A 26,467-nucleotide genomic window follows, 5' to 3' on the forward strand; every position below is an offset into this window, starting at 1 on the left:
AGGTGCCCTTTTACAACACACTGTGACAAACCTCTTCAATAGAGCGAGGAGATAAAGGTGGCCTTAATACCTGCTCAGCTCAGAACCACCTCCAGTGTACAGCCTCGGGAAGGTGAATAAAGCCCTTATTCACCTCATTTGCCTTGTTCTAATGGGAGGGAAAACTCTATAGTTTTAAAGATGAAGCGGGTGTGTGGAATGGCTCAGCACAAGCTCAGGCCAAAGTAATGCAGAGACGTTGTACTGAGCCAGGGAAAACCTGCAGATCCCTCCCCACCCGTGCCGAAAGAGAAACTGAATGGCAACAAGGCAGCTACAACCAGGGATAAAAAGGCATCAGCTGAAGATGGAGATGGCCATACAGGAAAAGGTACGCACGACAGTTCTGGGATTGCACATACAGAGATTGAGATTTTATTCATACATTTATTATTTACAGAAGCTACCTCTAATAAATGCAAGAGACTGACCTTGACTCTCCTAGCTTTAAATAAGTGTTACGGAGCAGCACACACAGTTGGACAGGGTTAATGCTGTTAGTGGCACTGGTGGCACCAAGGCAGTGGGATGCTGAAGGGTTCATCCTGCACGTGTGGCTCCGGGTGGCTGCGCTGGGAGCAACTCCTGAGTGTCTGGACAGAACCACACCATTAATGCCACCACAGACCAGAATAATGCCCACACGTGCAGGTAAGTAAAAAAAGTCTTTATATATATATACACATAAAAAAGCATTAATTCTGTTTATTGCACAAAGGAAGATTTAAACTAATACTGCAGGGTTATGTATCCCTTTCCTTTGTTCAAGCTGTTCACCAGGCAGACTTATCAGTTGTCATTTTGCTGTATCCTAGCCAATAAATTCCAGCCACAAGGTGCAGTAATTCCACATCCCTCCCCTACTTCAGATGCAGCGTGTCAGCTTTCCTGGGAAACAAAGCCATTGCGTGCCCATCCTCTGCAACTGGAAGGAACAGGAAGCCCAGGGAGAACTTGCCAACTCACTATTTCCTCATGTCATGAACAAAGTGCATGTTCTATTTCAGCCTCCACCCTGTAAGTAGGTTACATTAAGATCAATCTTGCCCCAGAAATACATGAGAGGCAAGGAGATTATTTGCAGAAGCAGCCCCCCCTGCCTATACCCTTGTTGCAAAGGATCCCTCCCCCCCTTTTTTACTCAATACAGCCAAATTCAGGATCCCGGAGTGCAATGGTCAGATGAACAGACGCAGCCACTGAAGAACGAATGAATGACCTGTTTCCCCTCGAGTATGCTCTCACCAAGCATGTGACTTGAAATAAAAAGCTGAAGAAGCCCTCTTTAAAACTATGGCTGTCACAGCACAAGTTAAAACTGCTTTTCCAAACCCCAAATGTCATTAAAAGGAACTGGCATTTCCCCCATGGACAGTCATTAGTTGTAACAACCTGGTTTCAGTATTCCACTGTGTTACCTCTGAGCAGCCTTCCCTTGCACTGGAAGGCTGGAAAAGGCTGCTCAGGTTTCTTCAGACATTCAAATACCTCTTATGAAACAGAATAACCAGAAAGACAGAGCTTGTTTGCAGAAGGAAGAGGTGAAGGGTACAGAAAGGATAAATAGCTTATAACCTGGGGCATCTGCACTGCACTGGAGCAGTAGGTAAACCCCCTTGGTAAAACATGGAAGCTTTGCTCCTGTCAATGTAAACATGTTGAGTGTTTCAAGAAGCTCCTCCAGAGATGCTCTCTTAGCTTCTGAACACTTCCCAGCTTAGAGCCTCTGCTTTCTCCTTCCTCTCCAACCACGCTGTAATTGGTGCCAATCGGGAAGTGACTGGGATGTAGTTATGTGTGGACCAAAGGCCACCCAGGACCAGCAGTTAATGGGAAAAGTCTTTACTTTCCCAAGTAAAGACTGCTGTGATCAACTCCTGGCAACACAGATGCTATCTGAAGCACAAGAGATGTTTCTTTGATTGGTGTTTGTGTGGGATTGGCAAAAATCCCTTTTAGTTCAAGGGCATGGATTTTCTACCTTAGTTGCACAACTCCATAGTAAAAGCTGCAGCGGGATAACTGGCATCAGTGGGGTGTGCTGGAGGAGATATCTCAGGCTGCTATTCAAGATGGAACATCCCCGAGGTCTCACCTCTTCTGGTTGCTATTACCTGTCCCACTCGTGTTAGCCACAAAGAGCTACACCTCAAGAAGCCCTCTGCAGAGCCAGGGCTTCCGAATTCTCCCACAATCAAAGATTCTTCTGTGCTTCCTTTTCAAGTCGAGTCATCCAACCCTTTATTTGGGTGCTCAGAGCTTGACTTGCAGAGCCTGTCCATGATCCCCTGCAGCATAGGTTGAACAATGCCCAAGAGAGGGCGCTGGGAGGAGTCTCCATCCCAGCAGGCTTCCATCAGCTGCCAGCATTCCTCATCAAACACCGGGAGACGCTCCGGGCGAACTCCTGGAAAAAAGAGAGGGACCTGGTTACCATCAGTACAGCTCAAACCAGAGAAAACACTGCCTGATGCCCACTGCTCTAGTGCAGGCTGAAGTGACCTAAGTGGACTGGCCGGGGTCTAATGCTCTTGATAAAGGCTTACACTTAGCAATGGTGCTGACATTCTTGGGAGCATTGCTGGGTTTGCTCAGGAGATCATGCACAACATTCCAGGAGATGGCCAACACATCGATTCTCCTAAAATCCCAGAGTGGTTTCGGCTGAAGGGACCTTAAAGCTCATCCAGCCCACAAGCAGGGACCCCTTCCACTAGAGCAGCTTGCTCCAAGCCCGTGTCCAACCTGGCCTTGAGCACTGCCAGGGATGGGGCAGCCACAGCTTCTCTGGGCACCCTGTGCCAGCGCCTCAGCACCCTCACAGGGAAGAGCTTCTGCCTAAGAGCTCATCTCAGTCTCCCCTTGGACAGGTTAAAGCCATTTTCACTGGAGCTGCTTCTTTGCAACTCTTTGGGAGCAAACTCAGGTCCCCCCCATCACAGTGGTGGCCATGGGAGCCAGTTCAACAGGAGAACAAGCACTGAGTGCAGCCTCTTGACCAAATAAATACAAGACTCCGTCATCTGAGTTAAATCTTTTTCACATGAGAAGGGGAGAGTTTACATGGACAGGAACTAAGGAGACAAAGAAGTGAAACATTCCAACACCATGAGGCAAGCACAAAGGATTAAGCTACCATAAAACATACACTGCACCTACACAAGCATGAGAGTAAGTTCATATTCTGGGGAACAACTCTGTGTTTGACTCGACATTCAGCTTCCTCAGCATGCTGCACACTACAATGTACAAATCACCACAGCCTCTAGAAACTGCAGGGGATTAAACATTCCTTAGGGGATCATGCCTGGCTGGTTCTGGGGCCTGGTTTACTTCCGAAGTGGTGTACTATTCACATGGGTCAAGCAGTGTGCTGGCAGAGTTCTACAACACTATGGCAAAGAGGTGGTTAACTGAAAGCCTGTTTTATCCCTGTTGGTTTTAGTTAGACTTTGAGAGTATCTCCAAGTTTAACTCTTTAGACTGCCAGTAAAGCAACAGAACTTGTATTTCTACCTTTTGGTTACAAGGGCTAAGAATGGATTTTCTCCTCTCCTCCAATTATACTCAAGCATCAAAGTATCAACCAAGAGAGTTCAAATAAGCCATTTATACCTCTTCTAACGTTGTTCCAAAGGTGATCTTTGCTTGCACATCTCTCGAAAGCCTCTGGTAACTTCACATGTCCCGAACAGATGTACCAGAACAGAATGCCAAACGCATAAACATCCACTGAGTTATCGTACTTCCCTGTGACAAAACCACATGTGATCAGCAGGACAAACAGCACCTTCATCACTGCAAACCCAGCAGTCTGAGAGCAAATGTCAGTGTTCCACTGCCTCAACTTAAAGCCACAACTTCAGTGCCTGAAGGCAAGGCTTGTGTGAAGCCAAGGAACCCAGCAGGAGTCATTGCCAAAGGCAGAGGGATAAGAGTTAACACCTTCTGGTTCTCAGAGGATTCATGCACTTAACCTGGACCAGCAGTTCCCAGGCTGAGGCTCACAGACCACTGCAGGTACTTGGACTTCAACACCAACATCTGTAAGGCTCAGTTCTGCTGCTGCTGGGGGTCTGTCAGAGCCAACATCAGCCTCAACCCAGAAGCTGGGCAATTTCACCCACTGAATTAGAACAGACTGAGCACACTAAGAGCCAATGCTCACCTCTGCAAGGCCAAGTCTAAGCTGCTAGGCATGAGTATTTCACTGTTAAGAACCACCCGAATGGTACTGTCTAAATCAAATTGAAGCGCTCCTATTTGTGTAATTGCAATCTTGTCCAAGCAGGGACAGCATCTCAGACCAAAAGGATTCTGTCTGGACCTCAGTGCTACCCTAAGATGCTTGCTCAGGAGAAATGTTTAGAGAGTGCTTGCTAGAAGCACAACTCGCAGTGAATTTGAACACACTCCACATGTTAGTAACAGCCTGGAAATCCCTTCCAGAGGACCCTTTCTGCAGTATTTGCCTATGAAAGCCAAATATTTCCAGCTTCCTAAGAACTAAGAATTTAACTTTCCAATTGCCAAGAGGATTAACAACTTCAGCAAAGCTTATGAATCCCACAGTTCTCTTTCAAGTAAGCAAAAATTTAAGACTGACTTAAAATACAGGAAAAAATAGAGAGCATGCATTGTAAGCAGGTTTGCTTCTGGGGTTTGGGTTTGGTTTGTGGTTTGGTTTATTATTAAGCAAGTTGGGATCCTAATTCAAAGGAATGGCCTTCAAAACTCAAGGCAGAGCAGGACAGCAGCGGATTCAGTCAATGAGCATACCTGTAAAGAGCTCAGGAGCCATATGAATGGGTGTGCCTACAATACTGCCAGACATCATGGCTTCTGGTTTGCAGAACCCCAAGTCAGTGATTTTGGCTCGATTCTTTTTGTCAAGCTGTAGAAGAATTCATACACAGGCAGCTGATCACCACACTTCTCAGGTTCAGGATTGCTTTTCAACTGTTTAACACTGAGGGGCTGGGCACCTGTCCCTAAGTGAGCTTCTCTGATTCCTTGTCTGCTCTTGAACATTTACCTAGCTCAGCTCAGTAACAAGACATGCCTTCACTTGTCTTCTCCATAGAGGGTGTGGTTGGGATTTAATAGAACCAGGAACTGGAAGTCCTACTTGTAGCTCAAGCTCTGCACCTTCAAGAGAAGTCACTCAACTGCTCCCTTTCCCCTAGACTTTCTGCCTGAGAAATGAGCTAGGGAACCCTCACTGCAAGGCAAGTTGTGGCTGAGACAACAAGTTAAAAGATCCTGTATGAAGAAAGCTATTATTTCATTCCCATTATGCTTCTCCCTCCCACTAAAAGGACCTTGTAAGACTTCAGGATTAGCCAGATACAAAAGTTTTCCTTACCAAGACATTTTTGAGTTTGATATCCCGGTGCACAAGTCCCTGACTGTGAAGATAACGGATTCCTTCCACTACATCCAAGGCAATCTGTAATCGTGTTTCTAATTCTAGCCCAGCCTGAAGAACAAACACAGATTTCATTCCTACAAATGTGCCAAAAAAACACTGAAAACTAAGCAATTCTACCTCTGGTTTACAGATTAACAGGTATTTAGATGTGGACTGTTTTAATGTAGGGATATAACACATATATACACATATACATAGAGATTGTGGTTACCTTTAGTCCTGTATAGAGGTCTCTGTGCAACCGTTCCATTATGAGGAGGACGGCAATGCTGGAGCCTCCTCCATAGCCATAGTCAATCACAGAGCCATGGAGATGCACAAGCCTCTCATGTGTCTGCAGAGACCTAGAAGCAGTTCAGCACAGACTTGGTCAATTTTATACCTTCCTCCCCAGGCCAAGCCTCACCTTGTGAAAGACAAATGCCCAGTAGCTGCAGCTTTAGCACAACAGTACAATACACTTAAACCATGCAGTAACAGCTCACAGCACCCCACAGCTCTGAGGACCATAACAATATACATTTGCCCAATCCAATAAAACACAAGAAAGCCCATTAAAGGTTACAGCAGCAAAGAAACACTGCAGGATTTCAGCTGTCTGCACTGCAGTACCTGCCTGCAGCTCTTGACTGAAAACAAGCTGGTTTCTGCAGTACAGACCCATCACCTTCCTTTGTGAATTCAGACAGGACAAAGGCAGATTGAATCATCCCTCCTTTCCCAACACCAAAAATCAAGTGAGAAGAACCATTTGCTATCATACTCAACTCTAATTTACTTTGCACTTGAACAGCACACACACCAGAGAATCACATTAAGGCAGGAAGGAGCATGCCTGCCTCCCATGCTGTGCCTGGTGCATTTCTGCAGCGGCACTGGCAAGCTGTCCTGCCTCTGCTAGAAGGGGCAGCTTCATGAGGTCGTCACTGGTTGCAGCATAGAATTATAACAAGCAAGGCTGTGCCTATGCAAATAGCATTTGTTTGCAGCAGTGAAGTTAAGGAGATCCATGTGCAAGGAGATAAGTGCTCATGATACACACCTCATATAGTGAAACTCGAGTGCAAGGTCATTCCAGTGTTTCTCATCTGGAGGAACAACAGACTTGAGTGCACATGGGAAATGCCCTCCCCAGCTGTCACACAGATAGACCACACCGTACTGTCCTCGGCCCAGCTCACGGCCCAGCTTTGGTTTGCCTGGAAGGCACAACATCCATTTAGTCAGACTTCAAACCATGTTCATTGCTTCCTGTAGACCATCAGGCTGACAGCCCAGAGCCTGGCACAGGCCAGCAGCTGCACCATTCAACCATGTGTCAGATGGAGGCTCACAGAAGCACTTGAGTGAAAAGCAAAACAGCTCTCCCACTCCATTACACCCACTGCCTGCTTCAGGAGGGAGCAGGAGATAATCCAGAGAACATCAAGCACAACACTCACCATGTAACAGCACATCCTGAAGGGACCTGCTCTCCAGTGAGAGCCGTGCCAGCCGAGGAGCGTGGTCCTTCCGCACCTTCAGCCACAGGTCTTCTGTCCTCTCCAGCCTGCCAGAATGGCCATCTTCTAACTGCAAGAGATAGCCCACATACACTGCAATCCTGCCTGCTTTGAAGCCTCCTGTAAAGAGGTCAATGGTCCTTGTACAACTGGGTAAAGTTCCTACTTAAAGCATGCCTAAAAGCAGGACCTTGTATTAGGGCACTCGCATCATCTCTGCCACCTCTGCCTAGAGAATGGCAGCATTAACTGCATGAGCTGCAATTTTAGCTCTCTCTGCAATTAAAAACCCTCTTTCCAGAAGTGGCAGGGTAGAAACCAAGGCCTCCTCAACAGCTCCACACACTCACCTGACGCAGAGAAGCTGCAAAAGCCTCATGGGAGCTGTTTAGCCTGGTCCGGAACTGGCTGCAAATGCTCTTGGCTAACTTGGATGCACTGAGGCTCTCAATAGCATCCTGAGCAACTTTCCTCTTCCAGTCACTGGTGATGGCAGGAGGGCTGACCCAGGTAATCCGCTGGATTATCTACTCAAACAGGAGAGAGAATTAAGGCACTAGCACAAAAACCCCACAAAGGGTCAGTCTACTTAACTCACCCTGCTTAGATACCTGTGATAATGCAGTCATCTGCACATAGAATTGCAATCAACTAGTAACAATTTAGAGCTAACATGTTGTTGCTGTACACACATACTAAGAGATCTGATTCTTCCTCAATATCTGCTCAGTTCAATTCTACATGCCAACCATCCTTTCATGTCTGGCCAAGAACACACTTGGCTGGACAACTACCACTTGGAAAAGCACAGCTGTGGTGCAGCTTCTCAGCTAAGAACAGGCAGAGCATGAGCAGTAACCCAGAGAACTGTTCCCAAACTGATGAAAGCATCAGGGAAGCAGCTTTTTGGGGGACAGACGCTGTCAAGGTGTGGGAATCCTTGCTGCAGGCATACACCACATCCCTGAAATTGCTGGCTGATGAAGATGCCCTGCTCCACCCTTTATTAGAAGCCACAGAAATCCAGCTCTGCACAGCCAGGCTGGATCCTTCACCCAGACTGAAGGACGAATCAGAAGGCTTGGTACCACTCCATCTGCACTGCACCTACTTGGGGAAAAAAAGTCATAATCCTCCCATCCACACAAGGAATCTCAAGGGGGAGGAAGCAGTAAAGGTCATCAACAGCTCAGAGAAAGAACTTCAGAAAGGTGAATGCTTTATATTCCTGCCTGTTAAAGTAAAGACCTGAGGAAACGTGGGCTGCTCTGGAGGGAGGAGGGTGAAGTGACACCGCAAAACAAGCAAAGCACCCACAAGAAAACCCCAAACCCCCACCAGTTACCCAAAACAAACAGCAAGTTCAACATGCTGACCATCAGAACAGAAAGGAAACACCAAAGAGATACTTCCTTCAAATCAAGTACTAGTATCCCCAGGAGAAAACTATACACACAGCTTTAATGGGGAAGCAACAGCTTTCCCATGCATGGGCCCAGAGCCAAAAGTTAGAGGGCAGCTGCTCCAAAGGCATTTCACTGCAGTGACAGGTACCAGAAATCAATGCTAAAGATGCCCATACCTGTTTGATCTGTTCCCACAACATCCTGGTTACTGTTGAGCCAGAGTGGAAAGTGACTTCAACATGATAAGCTGCATTTAGGATCTAGAAAGCAGGGGAAAGATGAAAGTATGGGAACTGGGCAAGCTTTAATCACTATAAAATGTGCTAGACCCTCCCAAAATGAGACGGGATACTCCATGATTCACTTGGTTCGATTTATTTCCTGTATTAAGCTGATAGGTATTTTTATCTGGATTCTATATCCAGATACTGGAAAGGTAACTACTGGGCCTTTACGTGAGTGTTCTCTGGTTTCAGAGCCTCCCTTGATGCCACCAGACCCACCCAGAGCTCTGTTCCTCTCATTTCAGTGAGCATTTCTCCTCCCACCCCTGCTGGATCAGGACACAGACAATTACTAAGGATACTCTAGAGAGCCATTTAAGCCACCAGACCTGTTTGAGATAATTGCTTGTGATGTGTACAGAAACATCCTTGGACTTCTCCCAGCTTCTTGCAGGATGTACTGAAACCTCCCAGGACTCCTCCAGGCTCTTCAGGCACCTCTCCAGAGTCCCTACAAAGCTCTCTCGCAGGTAGTCCACAGAACTGATCAACTTGTTGGCAACTGCTTGGTTTAACCGAGAAATAATGAGCTCCTGGATTTGCTTAATACAACACTTGATGTCCTTGGAACTGACAGGCTCCCCGTTCTCAGGAATGATGATATCTGCATCAAAGAAAAGAAAGAGGCATCTTCCGTATGCAACACAGCATCGGTGAACCAAGGGCTGAGCTGCTTGGAGTGGTTTGTAGAGGAGCTCCAGCACAGCCCCAGCTGGTGCTTGAATTCACAGGATACTCACCACCAGCACTCTGTAGCTACTACAGGTTTACAGTGATGACAAGTCAACTATCACCTCAAAAAGCACAGGGCAGAAGCACACAGCTGTATTTCCATCTAAAGAAGTATAGGCCAGGAGATGCTTCCAGGCCATCCATAGGCACTGCTGGATGTTGAATGTTCTGAAGGAAGTGACAGAACAACCACCCTGGTTCCAGGACACCTTTTTCCTGCTCCCTGGAAAGGTTCATTACCACCCTGGTATTTTTAAACACACACTGAGCAATCACTGCTCCCACACTGAGTACTACTACATTACTACCAGGAGATGAAGACCTTGTCTCTGGAGTTTGGCCAACACCAGTCTAGTGTACTTAACACAAACCCAGTGATCGGCAGATGGCATTAGCTCCTTCAGATAACACCTTCCTTCTTTTAGGGTACTACTGCAGATACTGGTATTCAACAAGATGCTACACTCCAAGTGATGCCTGCTGTGCAAATAAGTACACACACATATTTACTGCAGGTTTTTTATCTTGTGCTACCCCTAAACATACTCCGAGATGTAAAGAAACCTGAACTCAGGTACTACAGTGCTCCAGCTCTGGGAAGAGTGGGACAGACAGAACACAGGAATTACCTGTCTTGCTAATGGAACAATAGCAGCCCTACACAGTAGAATTAACGCACTACTGTTAGTGTACACTAGCTCACTGTGGTACTTTATGGCATGCAAATAGGCTATACTGCAATTAAAACAAGCTCTTTATGAGGATTACATTTTTGCGGGGGCACTACAAAGCAACCATTTCAAGGAACAAGAAAGATCTCATCCAGTTCCCATCTGCAGAAGCAAACCCATCAGATCCTAACCTGCAGTATTAAACATAAACCAATATTTAGTATACGCTCCATCCCTGGCAGTGTTCAAGGCCAGGCTCACAGAGCCTTAGGTGACATCGCCTATGTGAGGTGTTCCTGCCTATGGCAGGGGACTGGAACTGGATGATCTTAAGCTCCTTTCCAACCCAAACCATTCCATGATTCTATGAAACCTCTACTTAGAAGCAGAGGAGAAGAAAGAGCTGTGAAATATCCAACCTACAACTGTTCACTGTGAGGTTTATGATAGACCCCATATCCCTGCAGACAAACTCTGGGCAGCCTCTCACCCTCCACAGTTTACACATCCTTGTGTGTGCTTCCAGCTCCTGTGCTCCTGGAAGTTGTGCTACAAGAAGTTGCAGTTAGAATCCTTCCATTTGCCAAACCCACACACTAAATGCCAAGCAGAGGCCTCAGGAGCACAGTATGTTTTGTAGATTTGGGGGGGGGGGGAGTTAAAGGGAGAACTCTACCTACCCAGAAGGATTTTATTTTAGGATGCTTTCGACCCAAAAGTCTTACGCAAGCCTCTCAAAGGAATCACACAAAGTACAAATCAAACCTTCGCTGCTACATCTCAAAGAGCTTTTTTTTCTTAGGACAGATTTATTCCCAAGTCTCCCCGAGGCACAGTAGGGAGAGTTCTTTTCTTCTTCAGCAGAATAAGAAACAAAAGCAGCAAAGTCACATACCCTGAGAACTGTGCAGCAAGCTCTGGGGATAAAGGTCTGATTCGTAGGAAACCAAGTCTGCGTTAGGGGCAGCACAAGATAAAACACCTGCAGTAAATATGTGTGTGTATTTCTTTGCACATGAGGCTCAGGCCTCATTTAAGGACTGCTTTTTACTCACAAGATGCTATAGATAAGTTCTTTGTGTTTTACTTCTGAGTTTTCTTGCAAAGCCACTTGCCTAGGCTGCCATTAACCTTCTCTTAGCAGACTGGAAGTGAAGCCACTCCTCTTCAAAGACCCCAACCTTCCCATTACTCTTCCAGCAGTAGTTACCTTTGAATTCCATATTAGCAGCATCCTCCAAGAGCTCCTCCTTCATATTGCTGAGAGTCTCTATGATCATGTCCTTCATCTCCTCTTGCTTGCGGTTGGCGATGTTCATCAGCGACTCGTAGAGCTCATTCTCCTTCTTGCGGGTGTACTCCAGCCTCTTGGGGGTGATCTGCAGGTCCCGCTGCATGTCAAAGGCCTGGTTGATGAAGATGTTGAGGCAGCGGCAGTGCACCTCATTTAAACTGGTGGCTGCTTCCACCAGGTGCTTCTGAAGGACCTGCCTGGAAAAGGTGCTCAGGAGCCGGAGCTTCTCGAGCTGCTCCACCAGCATGCTTTGAGCATCAGCGTCGGCACCAGGCACCCCGCAGCTGCAGTGGTTGCTACTCAGGTACTCCAAGTCCATCAGCTGGCAGTAAAGGGAGGACTTTTCCTGCTCAGTTTTTTTGGGAGAGATCAGGTCAGCCCCCACCTCGGGCACTTTGAAGAAGAAAATGGGCAAAGAGAATTTCTCTTTGATTTGGCGCAGTTCGTTCTCATCTGATGAGGAAAGTTCTGCCTCGCTGATGGCAAAGACAACCACAGGCAAGACCTGGTTCACGTACTCCCCCAGGGTGGCTTCAGCAGACTGGAATCCGCGACATGGTGCTACCACAACGTCCACTTCCTAGCAAGGGAGGAAGTGAAAAACACAGGGTTTTGTACAGAGCCTTTTGAAAATGGATATATCCAAAAATGCACCATAATTCCTTCACAAAGGGCAAAAGGAGAAACACCCAAACCCTTTTGAGCACTTACGGAGTCTCACACACAACATCATGCTCTTATCTCGTACTAAGTTATTAGTTATTACTCTGATGTCGAACTAAGCCTTCGAGTTCTAGGTTATTTCAGATCAAAACTTAGAACAAGGTTCCCAAAGTGGTCCCTGTCATTCCTTAGCCTACAGCTGCCCCGTTTTGCAACTTCTCCTGCTGATGTTTACCAAAGCTGCAGCTCTTTGAGGAGATACCCACACCATCAGCTTTCAGTGCAGCTTCCAACAGTAGAAAGCACCACACCAGCCACTGCTGCCAAGACAAAGGCAGCACAACAACCGATTCCAAAGAGTAGGCAGCCAAAGGACAGACGGGAGGAACAGATGGTTGTAACTAAGCTTTAGTTCTGACTTTCTGCAGATCCAAATGAAACCAAGAGATGGGTTTTATTTACTAGCTTTCATACTGCACGTAGTTTCACTGCTTTGGTCATGCTCTTGCTGATATGACATCTTAGTAACCCTACTAAAAAGGGGCCAGTTTTGAACCCGCTTCCTCCCCTTCCAAGGGAGGAGATGAGACTCACTTCTGGATGTGCAAGAAGTGTTAGAATTGCATGTATGACCCCAGTAAAACAGAATCGAGCCTGGTCTGAGTTGGAGGGACCTTAAAGCTCCTCCAGCTCCAACCCCTGCCACGGGTAGGGACCCCTTCCACTGGAGCAGCTTGCTCCAAGCCCCTGTGTCCAACCTGGCTTTGAGCACTGCCAGGGATGGGGCAGCCACAGCTTCTCTGGGCACCCTGTGCCAGCGCCTCAGCACCCTCACAGGGAAGAGCTTCTGCCTAAGAGCTCATCTCAGTCTCCCCTCGGGCAGGTTAAAGCCATTCCCCTTGGCCTGTCCCTACAGGCCCTTGTCCAAAGCCCCTCTCCAGGTTTCTTGTAGCCCCCTAAGGAAGGGAAGTGTCAAAGGCTTTGAACTGAAGCCAGAATCTCTGATCTGTAACAGCGGTGATAGCTGAGCATTCTTCGTTTTCTCCTCCAGAAAAATGAGGAGACGATGAAAACGTGAACAAAATGAGGAGCCTTGGCCCCATCTCCCACTTGCTCTCAGAGCCAGCAAGGAATCCTTATGGCCACGGGCCTCCACGGTGCTGAACTCAAACCTGTGTGATGCACCGGAGGCTGGAGCGGGATGCAGAGTGCTGCAATGTTCACCAGAAAGGCTGACTCACCCCAGGCACTGTAAACACAGGAGGAACCCAGTGCTGTCTCTAGGAGACAGGGAGGAAACCAACACAGCAGCAACTGGGTCTCCTCCTTCCATAGGAGCCACTCAGCCTCTTCCAGAGAGCATCAGTAACATTCCTTGCTTCCCCTCTTTTAAATGGCCTACAGAATTTAAGCACAAGCCATGCAAGCTTCATACTATTAGGGATGAACTCTTCTTCTATGGGAATACCTCTGACTCACACCGGATTCCTGGAATTTTTAAGGTGGCTCTCACAAGGTCACATCGCTAGGAGCACATTTGGAACACTTCTGACAGAGCTGGAAGCATGAAATTGCTCTTAAGTAACTTCATTCCTGTTTTCCTTAACAAAAAGGCCCTTTTTGAAACATGAAAGCCTCCCACTTAGCAACCCGGACATCAGGAATGCAAAGATCAGTCAGAGCTTTTCCACTTGTGATACAGAGGTGTCTGTCAACACCAATACAAAAGGGTCTAAAGAGAATACCATGCAGACACCATGTACTCATCCACAGATTCAGAGCTGCGATGCCAGGACGACCGCTGCATCCCATCATCCTAGAATAAAAATTAAGGATCAAGTAGGTCCTGACCTCCAGTAAGACAAGTGGAGTCTCCCTGAATGCACTCAGGGACCACTCAAGTGCTGTATTCCTCAGTCAACATCAGTTAGAAAGCGTTTACCTGCTGCATCCCAAGAGGACCTGCTCCTGTTTTGCCAGGCTGGGGGCAGTTCAATCACTGTTTGCTCTGTGAGCTGAGGTGCTGAGAAGCTAAATCCAATTTAGTCCCATTTTTACCCAAACTCCTCCCAGCCAGATCAGGATGGAAGGCCCAGGCTTTTGCTAAACCAATTTGAATACTCTGCCTTCTAAGAATAGTCTGTGAATCACTCAAGTCTGACAGTTACTGCATTTATGACATATGGGAGCTAATTCCACTGCCTCCCTATTAATCTGTGGTGTATATTTACCCTCAGATCCTACTTGGGATTTTTGTGTTTGTTTTTATACACACTCCTCCCCAGTTGGTCTGAAATCTTCCCATTTTATTCTGCTTCCATGAGGATCCAAAGCTGGAGTTCAAGAGCTCTCATCTAGAGAGACTCAAAGAAAGCTGAACACCTCTGGTCTCCAGCAAACACTGCTGATCAGATCAGGGCACATCCTGCCAAGTTTTCCAAACCTAAAAGATTCTATGGACATTAAAATAACCACCCAATAGGTGCTTAACCACATCCTTTGCTGCTTGTAACAGCTCCTGATTCATACAAGGTGAATCACAGCTGCAGGACCTGAAGAGATGTAACAATAAACCCAGACCACTTGTGCCAGAGCTCACAGAACCATCTTTTCTTTCTTGTCACCTTCCAGCTTTGCCAGAGCAGTGGAAAATGCTTTTTTCCCTACAAATCCTGTCTAAAACTCTTCAGACTGAGACCCAGAGTCCCATGAGGCCCAAAGCAAGACAAAGGCACGAAGCAGCAGCTTTCAGCCCTGAGACCCTCCTCCCATTCAGCTGCACCATCCAGAGGAAAACCAGTCCCTTCAGAGAAGTCCCTTTCAGCTTCCAGGCACAACTGATAAGATTTAGGAGAAGAGCCAACTGTTGACTCCCAGTATAAATCTAACAATCTGTCCATTTAGCTGGATTACTCCCCATGACCTAGATGCATTCCTGTGCAGTGATCCCCAAGGAGCAGAGCAGCTTTGCCAATGTTTTTCCCCTCCCTGAGATTTTAAGTTTAAAAATAACCAAGTTCACCAACCTATTAGCACAAAGTGGCGCTGCCACAGCAGCCAAGCCATGCTAATGGGACTTTCTGGCTCCCTCTTCACCCCCTTTTCTGTGAAACAAGTTTGGAATAAGACATCCTCTGAGGAAGCACGATCCCACCCTGGGTATCGGACTCAGGGTGCTCCACTGGCAGGTCAATATTCAGAAGCAGTGTATTCTGCACTTGCATTGAATTTATCTCCAAGTGACAGAAAGCAGTTTAGTTAATATTTGGATACTGTTTACTAATAAATCAGCCATTCTTTCCTCGGAGCAATGGCTAACCAGCTTTAGCACACAAGTATGTGCACCAAGGAGTCCGAGTTAGCATTAGGTGCCTGCACAGGCCAGCAGTGTGTCAAGTAGGTGCTCCAGCCAGCCTGAGCAGTGCAGTCTCTTGGTAAAGATGCTCTCGGGCATGAAGAGCTGCACAGCATTCCCCAGGTCCCGAAGCCACAGAGAGCTCCTCTAAGGGCAGCCCATTGGTAGGTCAGTGCCCTCACTATGGGGAACAAGTATGATTTCAAAGAGAGAGGCACAAATGAAATGCTCATCTCCTGTAAGTCCACACTACAGGCCCACAAATGTTCCTTCACATACTGGTAAGGTGCTTGAGTAGCTAGAACATGAGGGTTTCATGAAACACAGTACACCTACCAGGGTGTGCTGGGAGAAAACCAAACAGATCCAGTGTCTGAAGGGGGCTACAAGGACACTGGGGAGGGACTCTTCATCAGACACTGTAGTTACAGGACAAGGGGTGATGGATTCAAACTGAAACAGGGGAAGTTCAGGTTAGATCCAAGGCAGAAGTTCTTCCCTGTGAGGGTGCTGAGGCGCTGGCACAGGGTGCCCAGAGAAGTTGTGGCTGCCCCATCCCTGGCAGTGTTCAAGGCCAGGTTGGACAGAGCCTTGGGTGACATGGTCTGGTGTGAGGTGTCCCTGCCTGTGGCAGGCGGCTGGAACCGGATGATCTTTAGGCCCTTTCCAACTCTAACAATAGTTATGATTCTATGAACAAGGGGTTCTAGGTACCTGGTGCGGTAAAACTCAGGTTGATTTCTTCCCCCTCTGCCCAAAAGGTGCTGAGCTCCTCAAAATTCTTTGGTCCCTTAAGCTCTGTACTGAATATCAGGTTAGCAGCAAGCATGCAACTGTTATTGGGCTCCTGGTTGTGCTTCACAAGTTAAGTTCCTTCGGAGCAGTTCTGCAGACATGACACTTTGGATAGCATCCAAATACCCTCATCCATTATTGCTCCAGATCCATATTTCACTTGGTACAGGAATAGTGCCCACGAGCAGCAGACATTCACTTTAAGAACTGTCATCTGGGGGTGTGTGGGCAGAGCTGGAGAACTCACATTAGCTGGAAGGGTGGAAAAACCCACATGACTCTCAACAGGAGCTGAGACTCCTGTGATCGAGCAGGAGGTTATCCCTAACCCTGTTACCTGCTAAAATGCACTATGTTCTCCCATCAGCTTTAAAACTGTGTTCATCCTTTAGCCCCTTGAATTCATGGAAGGAGTCCTTCGCCTCCATGTGAAGCTAGCTGTGATTGACCCTCTTCTTCTATTGGAAGAGCTTTTTATTTCACCAACCCTTTTCAAATCCATCTGAGTAGCTGTTTTCATCTAAGTGGCCTAAATATAACCAAAGGCAGACAGAGGCATCTTTGTCACTCACATGAGAAATCTGAAAGAGGGTTGTAAACTGCCCAAATAAATGTAAAGCTAAATCCTCTTCTCTCATAGCAAGGCAGAAGATCCAGAACAGGCGTTTATTTTGCAGCACCAGGAGCTGGGCTGGTGCTCTCTGCGGAAGCACTGGATGCCTCACCGGGTTTATACAAACATGGCTCTTCTGTCCTCTCTCTGTGGATACTGGAAGTCATAAAAGCACCACAACAGAGCATTGATGTGGCTGATCTTATTAGGATAGGCTTAAATGTAGCTACAGACTGGCTTTGTCAACCATATTTCAAACTGATGCATACTGGGTCTTCATTTGCTGCCTATTCCCAATCACATATCCAGAAAAAACTTACTTTGCTATTTTATTGTTCAACTGAGATTCAAGCTCTCATTCAAGTGACAAGAGGTCCTATTCAAGTAATTTCTGTTTAGGAATTCTCTATTCCAGATATTCCCCCTTTTTTGCCAAGCACAACACTCCACAAGTATTCTACTGCAATAGCAAAGTACTAAGATCCTTATCGCAGTAAGATATGAAATGCAATGGAAACTTATGGAAGCTATAAAAAGCTATGAAATACAGCCCCCGCCTTTAAAGCTCTCTGCTAAACACCAAACTGCAACATTCAGAACAGGAACGTGTTACACGGGCAAGTCAAAGGAAAGGCACAAAGCAAGATGCAATGTTAGGAACAGCTCTGAGACCAGACTCCCACCTTCTAGCTCTTAACATCCTCAGCTTCCATTGGCACCACAGGGATGTAAAGAGCCATTCTCTCAAAGGAAGTCAGGTCATTTTATCAGATGTTGGATTAAGCTTTTTTCTTGCATGACAGCTTGTAGCTACTATCAGACAGCAAAGCTAACTCTGAATGACCTGGAAACTGGAGTAAAACTTCAGAAGACACTTGGAGTTCCATGTGAGCAAGCTTGGCTTCCGAGATGGATGCAGACATTACAGAGGAATGCTAATGCTCAGAGTTGACATGGAAACAGAGCACACAAACAGATGGTGATGTCCAGTTAAAATCCTAACACCAGACTTCCAGCTCCCCTATTAAAATGAATTCCTGTGTTGGAGAGTTTTCATCATTTGCTTTATTATGGCCTATAACTTATATCTGAAGTTCGTTATGACAATGGTACATGGACACCAAGTTACCTTTAGCAGTGAGTAGGGCAGCATGACCTCCAGCTCTGCGATCTGGTGAGCAGGGTCTTCACTGTCCCCGTGGATCTCTAGGTCCTCCTCTGGTATGGTGTCCCAGTGCCCACGGTGGGCTGCCATCATCTGGACCAGTTCATACTGCCCAGGCAGCGCCAGGCTAATCCGGGTTTGCGTCCCATGGGTGAAACGGATCCGGCGCCTCTTGCAGTTCTCCTCGTTGGTGATTTTGGTGGTGGGGAGCAGCTTCTCCCCCAGCAGGATGTTGAGTAACTGGCATTTGGCATTGCAGTTCTGGCCAAGGATCAGCAGGCAAGGGTGCCAGCTCACGGTCCGCTGCAGCTGCTCTTCTTCATGGCAAGGGAAGGCGATGAAACTCTGCCCTAGAATTGAGGACAGGCTGCATTAGGGCAGGTTGGCTGAATAAGAAGTCTCATCTCCAAGCCAAATGTTCACACATCACTGTCCCACAGCCTGCTAAGAAACCCACACAGCACCAAGGCTTTGCTTATGTCTCCTGAGTGTCAGCAGCTCAGCATGCCTACCAGCCCCACACAAAGATCCACAGCAGGCTGTCTCACAAAGCCATCAAGACAACTTGCCACCTATTCCAGGCAGAGTAGGTTCTCCCCACCTATTCCACCCAAAAGCATTTACACAGAGCTCTCTTCAGCAGGTTAATGACAGGCTCTAAGAGTCAAGAGGCAACTGTTGTCAAGGCTGAAACAACCAAAGGACTAATTTTGCCTTGGGTTGGAACATTGTTTTGCCTTGCTCCGGAGTTCAATGAGGCCCAATGGGTCACCAAGGCTAATTCTTGCCCAGTTTGATGCCTCGGCTGCACAGAATGTTCCTATTGCATACCAGAAATAAACTCAACTATGAATAGGTGACAGTTCCCCCCACACACTTCAAAATGCCAAATACTTTGCATTGACCAAATCCCATGAGTATTACTGCACAAGCTGGTTGACCAAAGGCTACGATCATTGATGTTAAAGCAGCAGAAGCTCCTTTCTAGCCTCAGGGAAAGATTCTTGCTAAATTGCTTTTCTCCAGGAGGCAGATGACAAGACCCAGTTTGCTGAGACGTGGCAGCAGCACCAACAGCCTCTGTCAGCAAGCACAGACCCAGCTCATGCTTTCACCAGGGTAGAGATGAACCCAAGTCAAACACTCTTTGCCAGCAGCCAGAAGGTTCCTAGTGCAGCCTAAGCACGAGGAAGCTTTGCTCCCTTAAGCACACCAACAGCACATTCCTCTCCTAACCTACACAGTTGAAATAGGCACAGTTTGCCAGATATTCTTATGGATTTTAAGATTTAAGCTGTAGAAGGAAACAACATCTGTATCTTCAGAGGAGCAGGACTCACCTTACCCATCCTCCATCTGCAGCACCACTTGTACCATCCCACTAACCAGGCCCTTCAAATTCTTAGCCCACAGTGCCACAACTCCTTGCATTTGCCTTACCACACTAATTCAGTCTCAGCCCTGAATTTAGCTCCTGTACTCTTTTACAAGTCCTAAATACAGCTTTTCCCACGCTCAGCCATCGAAGCTGAAGTCTAAGCAGCTTTGTGTTACCTTATGCATAGCAACAGAGCAATTCTGGTAGTACAAAAAACCGGGATACAAACAAATTCCCCATCTGCTGCACTTGAGCACAATCCCTGGAGCACAGAGCAGCCAGTGTTCCACCACAGGCAGAGAGCTGGCCCGTGTTCCCAGGGCTGAAGGCAGATGGAACCCAAGAACAAAATGGCAAATGGTGACAGCAGTCCCCAAAAGAGCTGCCAAAGCTCACAGCTAGAACCCAGTACGATTGCCCTGATATCAGGCAAAGCAACAGGACGCCAGTTTAAAGAGACACAAATACAAGAGAGCAGAGAAGCAGCAGCAGGGATTCTGTAGGGAAAGGTCCCGTTTCACCAGGGCTATTAAAATGAATCATGTTCCGGCATCCAAAATTGTTTCAGCATCTCAAGCCCCAAGATGGATCCTTCCATCCCATACAACACTAAGGAAACCCCTCTCTGTGTCTCAGCAAGCCCCTCTCCTGGACCTCTGCCCCACACAGCCCCAGATGCTGGACCCATATACTGACAGCTTGGAAAAAGGTTATGGGAGACATCACTTGAAGTGGGATGGCTCAGAACCATAAGAAGCCTTTCAAGACCCAGAGCTATAGCAGAGTGGCCACATGAAGTGAAGGGCAGAATCTGGGTAGCAGCTCAGAAAGAGAAAATTCAGCAAAAAGCCACAAATGGGACACTGAAGCCTTCATCTACAAGATAAAGAACTTCTTTGATCTGGTTCCATCTATTGAAGCTTCAACTGGAGTTCAAGCTTGCTCTTCAGCTGTACACGCATCAAACCACCTCTGCCCAGGCTTTGGAGAAGGAAAGAAGAGGCTGGTTGCACCCTCTCCTCGTTCTGGGTGGCCTCTGCATTTACAGGTACTTACTGCCAGCAGAAAATGACTGAAATACAGCAGCTCAGCTCAGTTATTGAAGCACAGGATGGATATAGAAATCTTTTAAACACTTTCCATCTTTTCATGCACACAACCTCCCTGTGATCGGTCAACAAGTTAACTACAAGTGGTTATCAGTAACAAAGCCATTACACTAACATTGTCACAGTGAAATATTCTGAGTGCAAACCTGGAACCAGCACCAGAAGCCAGATTCAGTTGTCTCACAGATCATAGAATGGCTTGGGTTAGAAAGGACATTTAAGACCATCCAGGACACCTCACCCTAGACCATGTCACCCAAGGCTTTGTCCAACCTGGTCTTGAACGCTGCCAGCGATGGAGCTTTCAGCACTTCACAACTAATCCAGTCCACCATCAAGGCACCCAAATCATGGCAGTGGTTTAACACTGCACAAATCCATCTTACAGCAACCTCAAGCTCTCAAACCCGAAGTAAGGGCACGGTGATGGAGCTGTTGCTCACATTCTGCATTGCAGAAAGTGTATCACTATTTCTGCACATCCGAATAAGACATAAGGTGAAAACCCTCATGAACGGTGATGCCACCATTCAGAACATAAAGAATTCAAGCACGGAGGAATATGAGCCCCCGATTACCTAACAAAAAACAGATTACATCTTGCTTCCTGAAGAGACGCAGGGATACTCCCATATCTATGGGAACAGCTCCTGTTTGTGACAGAAGTTTTGCCAGAGGTCTCAGCTGGTGGTATGTTTTGTGTCAATGTACTATACCACTGGGAGACATGTGATAAAGACATCAAAACAGATGGCTGCAGGGGGAGTCCTCAAGTGTATGCATCCTGTTAAGCCTCTTTTGATGAAAGGAGGCCTGTCCATAAACAAGGACGTCTCTCACCAAGACCCATTTCATAATTCACTCAAACACTTGACACATGAATCCTAGGCTGTTTATGGAATTTTAGGTTGAGAAGCCATAAGCATTTACTCACTCCCTCTTCAAGGAAGGCCAACTACACCTCTGGTCTCACTTGTCTTCCTATTCTAGCTTCAATAGTACACACACAGAGCAGTGCTTAACTATGGCTGGACCTCCATACCTATAGCAAATACTGCTGCCTTTCACAGGAACCTTTCCATTCCTGATGGTTGCCAGAAAGCCAACCATATCCTGGGCTGCATCACAAGGAATGTGACCAGCAGGTCAAAGCAGGTGATCCTGCCCCTCTGCCCTACCCTCCTGAGTCCCCACTTGCAGCACTGTGTGCAGTTCTGGTGTCCCCCACGTAAGAAGGACATGGAGCTGCTGGAGCAAGTCCAGAGGAGGCCACAAGGATGAGCAAGGGCTGGAGCACCTCCTGTATGGAGCCAGGCTGAGAACACTGGGGCTGTTCAGCCTGGAGAAGAGAAGCTGCGTGGAGACCTCAGAGCAGCTCCCAGTGTCTGAAGGGGGGTACAAGGATGCTGTAGAGGGACTCTTCATCAGGAACTGTAGTGACAGGACAAGGGGTGATGGATTCAGACTGAAACAGGGGAAGTCCAGGCTGGACATAAGGAAGAAGTTCTTCCCTGTGAGGGTAGAGAGGCTCTGGCCCAGAGAAGTGGTAAATGTCCATCCCTGTCAGTGTTCAAGGCCAGGCTGGACAGAGCCTTGGGCAACACGATCTAGTGTTGAGGCACCCCTGCCCGTGGCAGGGGGGTGAACCGGATGATATTAAGGTCCTTTCCAACCCAAACCATTCTATGATTCACAGCATATTTTGACCACTACCGGACTTATTATTAACCCACTCAGTTCTATAAATCAAGCTTTGGCTCCACCACACCTGTCCGCACAGTGGTGTGAATTCCTGCTCAATACCCCAAAATACACAGCTGCTACACCTTTAGTAGCTCCTATGGCCTGCAGAACCCTGCTTCACCTTCTGCTTAACTTGAAGCTTGCTAGTGAGTGCCTCCTCCCATGTGTTTGAGGACTTCTTTCACAAGTACCCTCCCAGCCACCCCTCCACACATTATCTAGTCCTAAACCCCATCTTCTCATGTTGACACACCTCACAGCACAATAGCAGCCCCAACCTTTTGAGCATCATAGTGATACAGGCAGAGTAGTCACATTTTAACCAGGATATAGACCCTCTGTCAACACAGCAGCAGGATGAGAACTCTTCTAACCCCTCTGGTTTATACATTCACCCCCTATGAAAGGCATTTCTGTACAGAGTCATTAAGCTACCAAGCCCGCGGCTTTCCACACACACTCATTAAGATAACACCAGAGCTGCTGGCCAGAACTCTGGAGATGCTGTGCTTTGAGTACAAGAGGCTTACTTGTTAAACAAGTAAACTCAGTTTACTTGTGACATAAGGCTAAAGAAATACCCAAATCTCGGGCTCCTCAGCCAAGAGTTCAAATTTCAAGCACAGAATGAAGCAAACTACTGTTAATAGAAAGGGTTGTGCTGGTTTGGGTTTCTTAGTATCTTTACGTATTTGAGTAAAATCTGTGACAGTCCCTAAAAATATGGTTTGACAGGAAGTTAGTACACAACACACAGGAATAAAGAGCTGTCAGAGCTGCACAGGCTCAAGCTGCAGATTGTCAGCATACCTCAACACATCATTCTTCAAAGCCTACTCATGACAAAGCAGACCTGGAGAACAGACAACATTTCCTTGAATGCTTCAGAAACACAGACAGTGCAAGCAACAATCCCTCCCTCCCTCCCCTCATAAACAGTAGCTGGAAGGCAGTTCTTTTTTACCCTTGAATTTACCATGAGGAGTAACTCCTGGTGCCGAGGCCACAGAGGAGGCATTTGGCCAATGACAACCCTTCATGGACAAACACTGCCCATCATGTCCCTAAGCAGAGGAGGGTGGGATATAAAAGCAAGCAGACATTTGCTCCTTCGAGTATCCAACCCTGGCTGCCCCAGCTTACCTGAAAGGTCAGTGGCTACCACACAGTTTAGCAGATACTCGGGTCTGATTTTAGACACAGTAACTCAGGCTGTGCTTTAGGCTGCTTGAGTTGACTCCAGGGGCAGTTCTATGCTGGTACAGCAGCTTAGAGGTGTCTCAAGAGCAAACCCCTTCACATTTGGTTTGTTTCCAAGCCATCTGAATTTACTCTCCCAGTTTATTTTTGCACTTCAAGCCCAGTAGTAAGTGTCCTGCCCATTTACCTTCCTGCTCTTTGTGTTGCACAAAAGATCAGCACTCACAGACTAATTCCCACTGCAGAAGGTCTGCAGGATTAATTGGTCACAATTCCTCTCCCTTTGACACCACCTGTAGGGCAGATTCGAGGCAAAAGTGGTTCTGTCAGGGAGAACTGTGCTCCTTAAACCCCCTGAGAGTTCAAATGCTCTCCCCCTGTCAGAGAGGGGAAAAGTGTCAGAGAAATGTCCAACACAACTAAAACTTTACAGAGACAAGAAATACCAAGGCTCTGGGCTACGCATCTTCCCACGTCTTCCCCAAATCCATCAATGGCTCCTCATCCTCACTGCTTCACAGTTATTGTGCAGCCTCCCTATTCCCCCAAGTGCTGCTCTTCATCCTCTCCTTTCCTCTTCCCACACTCCCCTCAAGACAACTTCCCACCTTCCAGCAGCTTTATTGGCTTGTGTGTGCCCTGCCTGGAAGATGTCACCACCAGCTTCAAACATACTGAGCTGAGGTCTCTTTTACAAGAGGGGTCAATGTTAGCCAGCCTCTGCCGCCTGAAACCCCGAACCAAGAGGCCACACTGTCATTACTTTGCATTAACAAGCTCTGAAGCAGTCAGAGCCTTTCCTTGGGGCCCTGGCATTTAAGGGCCAGTTGGCAACAGAAGTCAAACTGGGTCAAGGCAGGTATTTAAACAGAAAAGGTTCCAAGTGCTCTGTATTAGAAACACCAGGCTTGGTGATACCTGTGTCCCACATCAGGAATGCTGCATCCCCACCTACAGAGCTCTATGAGCAGACCTGCAAAGATGCTATTTGACCCACACTGTTTCACAGGAAGTCACCAAGCAGAAGAGCAACTCCAGGGAAGTGCTGCCATTCAAACAGCCTTGAGACCCACAGAAATGACGGAAAGCAACTAGTTCCTACTGCCCGGCAGCCAGAGAGATGCAAACAGAAACAGCACACTTGTACATTCCCTTCTGTTCTGACAGCTTCCATGAATGTGCTTGACTTTGGCTGGCCACCATGTGCCCCCCAAGCTGCTTTACCACTGCCCTCCTCAGCAGGGGAGGGAGGGGAGAATAGAAGATGGAAAAGAAAGCCCTCATGGGTCAAGATAAAGGCAAAGGCCCCATGGAGAAGCAAAGGCAAACAACAGATTTATTCTGTGCTCCCCATCAGCAGGCAATGCCCAGCCACTTCCCATGAAGCACAGGCAGCAGTGGCTCCGGAAGACAACTGCCATAACAACAAATACCCCCTGCTCCTCCCTTCTCTCAGCCTGTGTCGCCAGGCCATGGGCACTCTGGGACAGTCCTGGCTACACCCCCTCCCACTGCTCAGCACCAGCCCAGCCCCTGGTGGGTTATCAGCACTGTTCTAGCTCAATGCAAACAGCACTGCGGGGCTGCTAGGGGTTAAATTAACCCCATCTCAGCCAGACCCGGCACAGTGGGACAGCCCTGCTTTCACACAGGGTGACAGAAGAGCTCAGCAGCACTTCAGATGAAGGAAGGGTAAGCCAGGAACGGACAAGTATCGTGGACAAACAGCCAAGAGAGGTGACGCAGGAGCCATTCGGAAACGAATAAAGAGCTTTATAAATGTCATGTCACAGTAAACTTCTCACGAGACAGTCTTCTGTACAGAGTCGTGCACACGGCAGGACAGCCTGCAACCGCGACAGACGGGGATGAAGGTGATGAATGAAGCCCAGCACCATCCCTGCTATTACCCACAACAAACACACTGTCACCCACACCAGCCCCACGAGCTGCACCTTCCTACCACCCCGCACCTCCCAGACCCCATAAGGATCACGATGATGAGCAGAAGGGCCCCTCAAAGCCTCTCACAGCCCCAGGACTGCGCTCCATAAGCGCTCCCACCCCATCATGCCCCCCCATTCCAGACCCAGCAGCTCCTCACAGCCCACTCCCGGCCCCCCCAGCCCTCTCACCACCCCCCGGCTCACCCCACAGCACCACGCTTACCCCTACAGCCGCCTCCCTCCCCGCACCGGCCTCCCCGCCCGCCCCAGGCCCGGCCTTCCCCGTCCGCCTCTCACCGTCCTGCGGGGCCCCGTCCCCGGCCGCGGCGGGGAGGCCGTCGCCAAGCGCCGCCGAGGCGAAGGGGTGCCCCTGGCAGTACTTGACGTCGCGGAAGAACTTCTTGGTCTCGCGGAGGTTGTGCTGCAGCCGCGCCAGGTGCCGGTTGTAGTGGCCGAAGGAGCGGCAGAGCTCCCGGATCACCCCGCCGGGACCCCGCCATAGAGGGGCCCCTTCACCCTCCATGTCCTCCGGGTCCGTTCCGCTATCCCCTCCCCACAGCGGGGTACACTCGGCCCCTGCCAGCCTGCAGCTCCCGGACGCTCCGCCCGCCCCAAGGGAACGGCGAGGCCCCGGCGGCCGGGCCTTCCTCGCTTCCCCCCACCCACCCTCCCGCCTCCCCTACCCCCGCCGCCGCCTTCCTCCGCAGGAGCAGCGCCTCGGCAAACCGCGCTGCGCGGAACCTTTATCGGAGCGCCGCGGGGCGAAGGGGGAGGAGGCCGGGCGGACCCCGGCCAGCGGGGCATACCGGGAGATGTAGTTCAGGGGCGCAAGGAGCCTGCGCGCCTCGCGGGGCACGCTGGGAGTTGTAGTCCTGCCGCGCTGCGAGGGGCGCGGAAGAGGTCTCGTCATTAATTACAATGAGAACCAATTAATAAACAATATCGATTAACAACCGTATCGAAAGGGGGCGCGAAGCCCCCGCAGCTCCCCCGCCGCTCGCCCCGTCCCCGCGCTGTCGGCCCGGCTCGGCGGGCGCGCCAGCCCCGCGCGCCGCGCCAGCTCCGCGCCGCCAATCGCCGCCAGCCACTGCCGCCGACCCCGCCCCTCGCCCCTCGCCATTGGCCAGCGCAGCCGCCACTC

The 26,467-nt window shown here is 48.5% G+C and overlaps 1 protein-coding gene across 1 annotated transcript; it reads right to left on the minus strand.

Moving 5' to 3' along the window:
• Nucleotides 1–383: 383 nt before the first annotated feature.
• On the minus strand, nucleotides 384–25,980 carry DSTYK (dual serine/threonine and tyrosine protein kinase). Its single transcript, XM_057400651.1, has 13 exons — nucleotides 25,624–25,980; nucleotides 17,915–18,300; nucleotides 11,276–11,939; nucleotides 8,992–9,266; nucleotides 8,555–8,638; nucleotides 7,323–7,499; nucleotides 6,913–7,042; nucleotides 6,513–6,669; nucleotides 5,682–5,814; nucleotides 5,405–5,518; nucleotides 4,819–4,933; nucleotides 3,655–3,789; nucleotides 384–2,446 (listed from the first exon to the last, which is right to left on the minus strand). The coding sequence occupies exons 1-13, from the start codon at nucleotides 25,847–25,849 to the stop codon at nucleotides 2,259–2,261; spliced, it is 2,784 nt and encodes a 927-aa protein (XP_057256634.1). The 5' UTR covers nucleotides 25,850–25,980; the 3' UTR covers nucleotides 384–2,258.
• Between the last annotated feature and the right edge of the window lie 487 nt (nucleotides 25,981–26,467).

The sequence above is a fragment of the Pezoporus wallicus genome, unplaced genomic scaffold, assembly GCF_028554395.1.
Source record: "Pezoporus wallicus isolate ANWC-B61680 ecotype Strahan unplaced genomic scaffold, APGP_CSIRO_Pwel_v1 scaffold_7736, whole genome shotgun sequence".
Taxonomy (NCBI): domain Eukaryota; kingdom Metazoa; phylum Chordata; class Aves; order Psittaciformes; family Psittacidae; genus Pezoporus; species Pezoporus wallicus.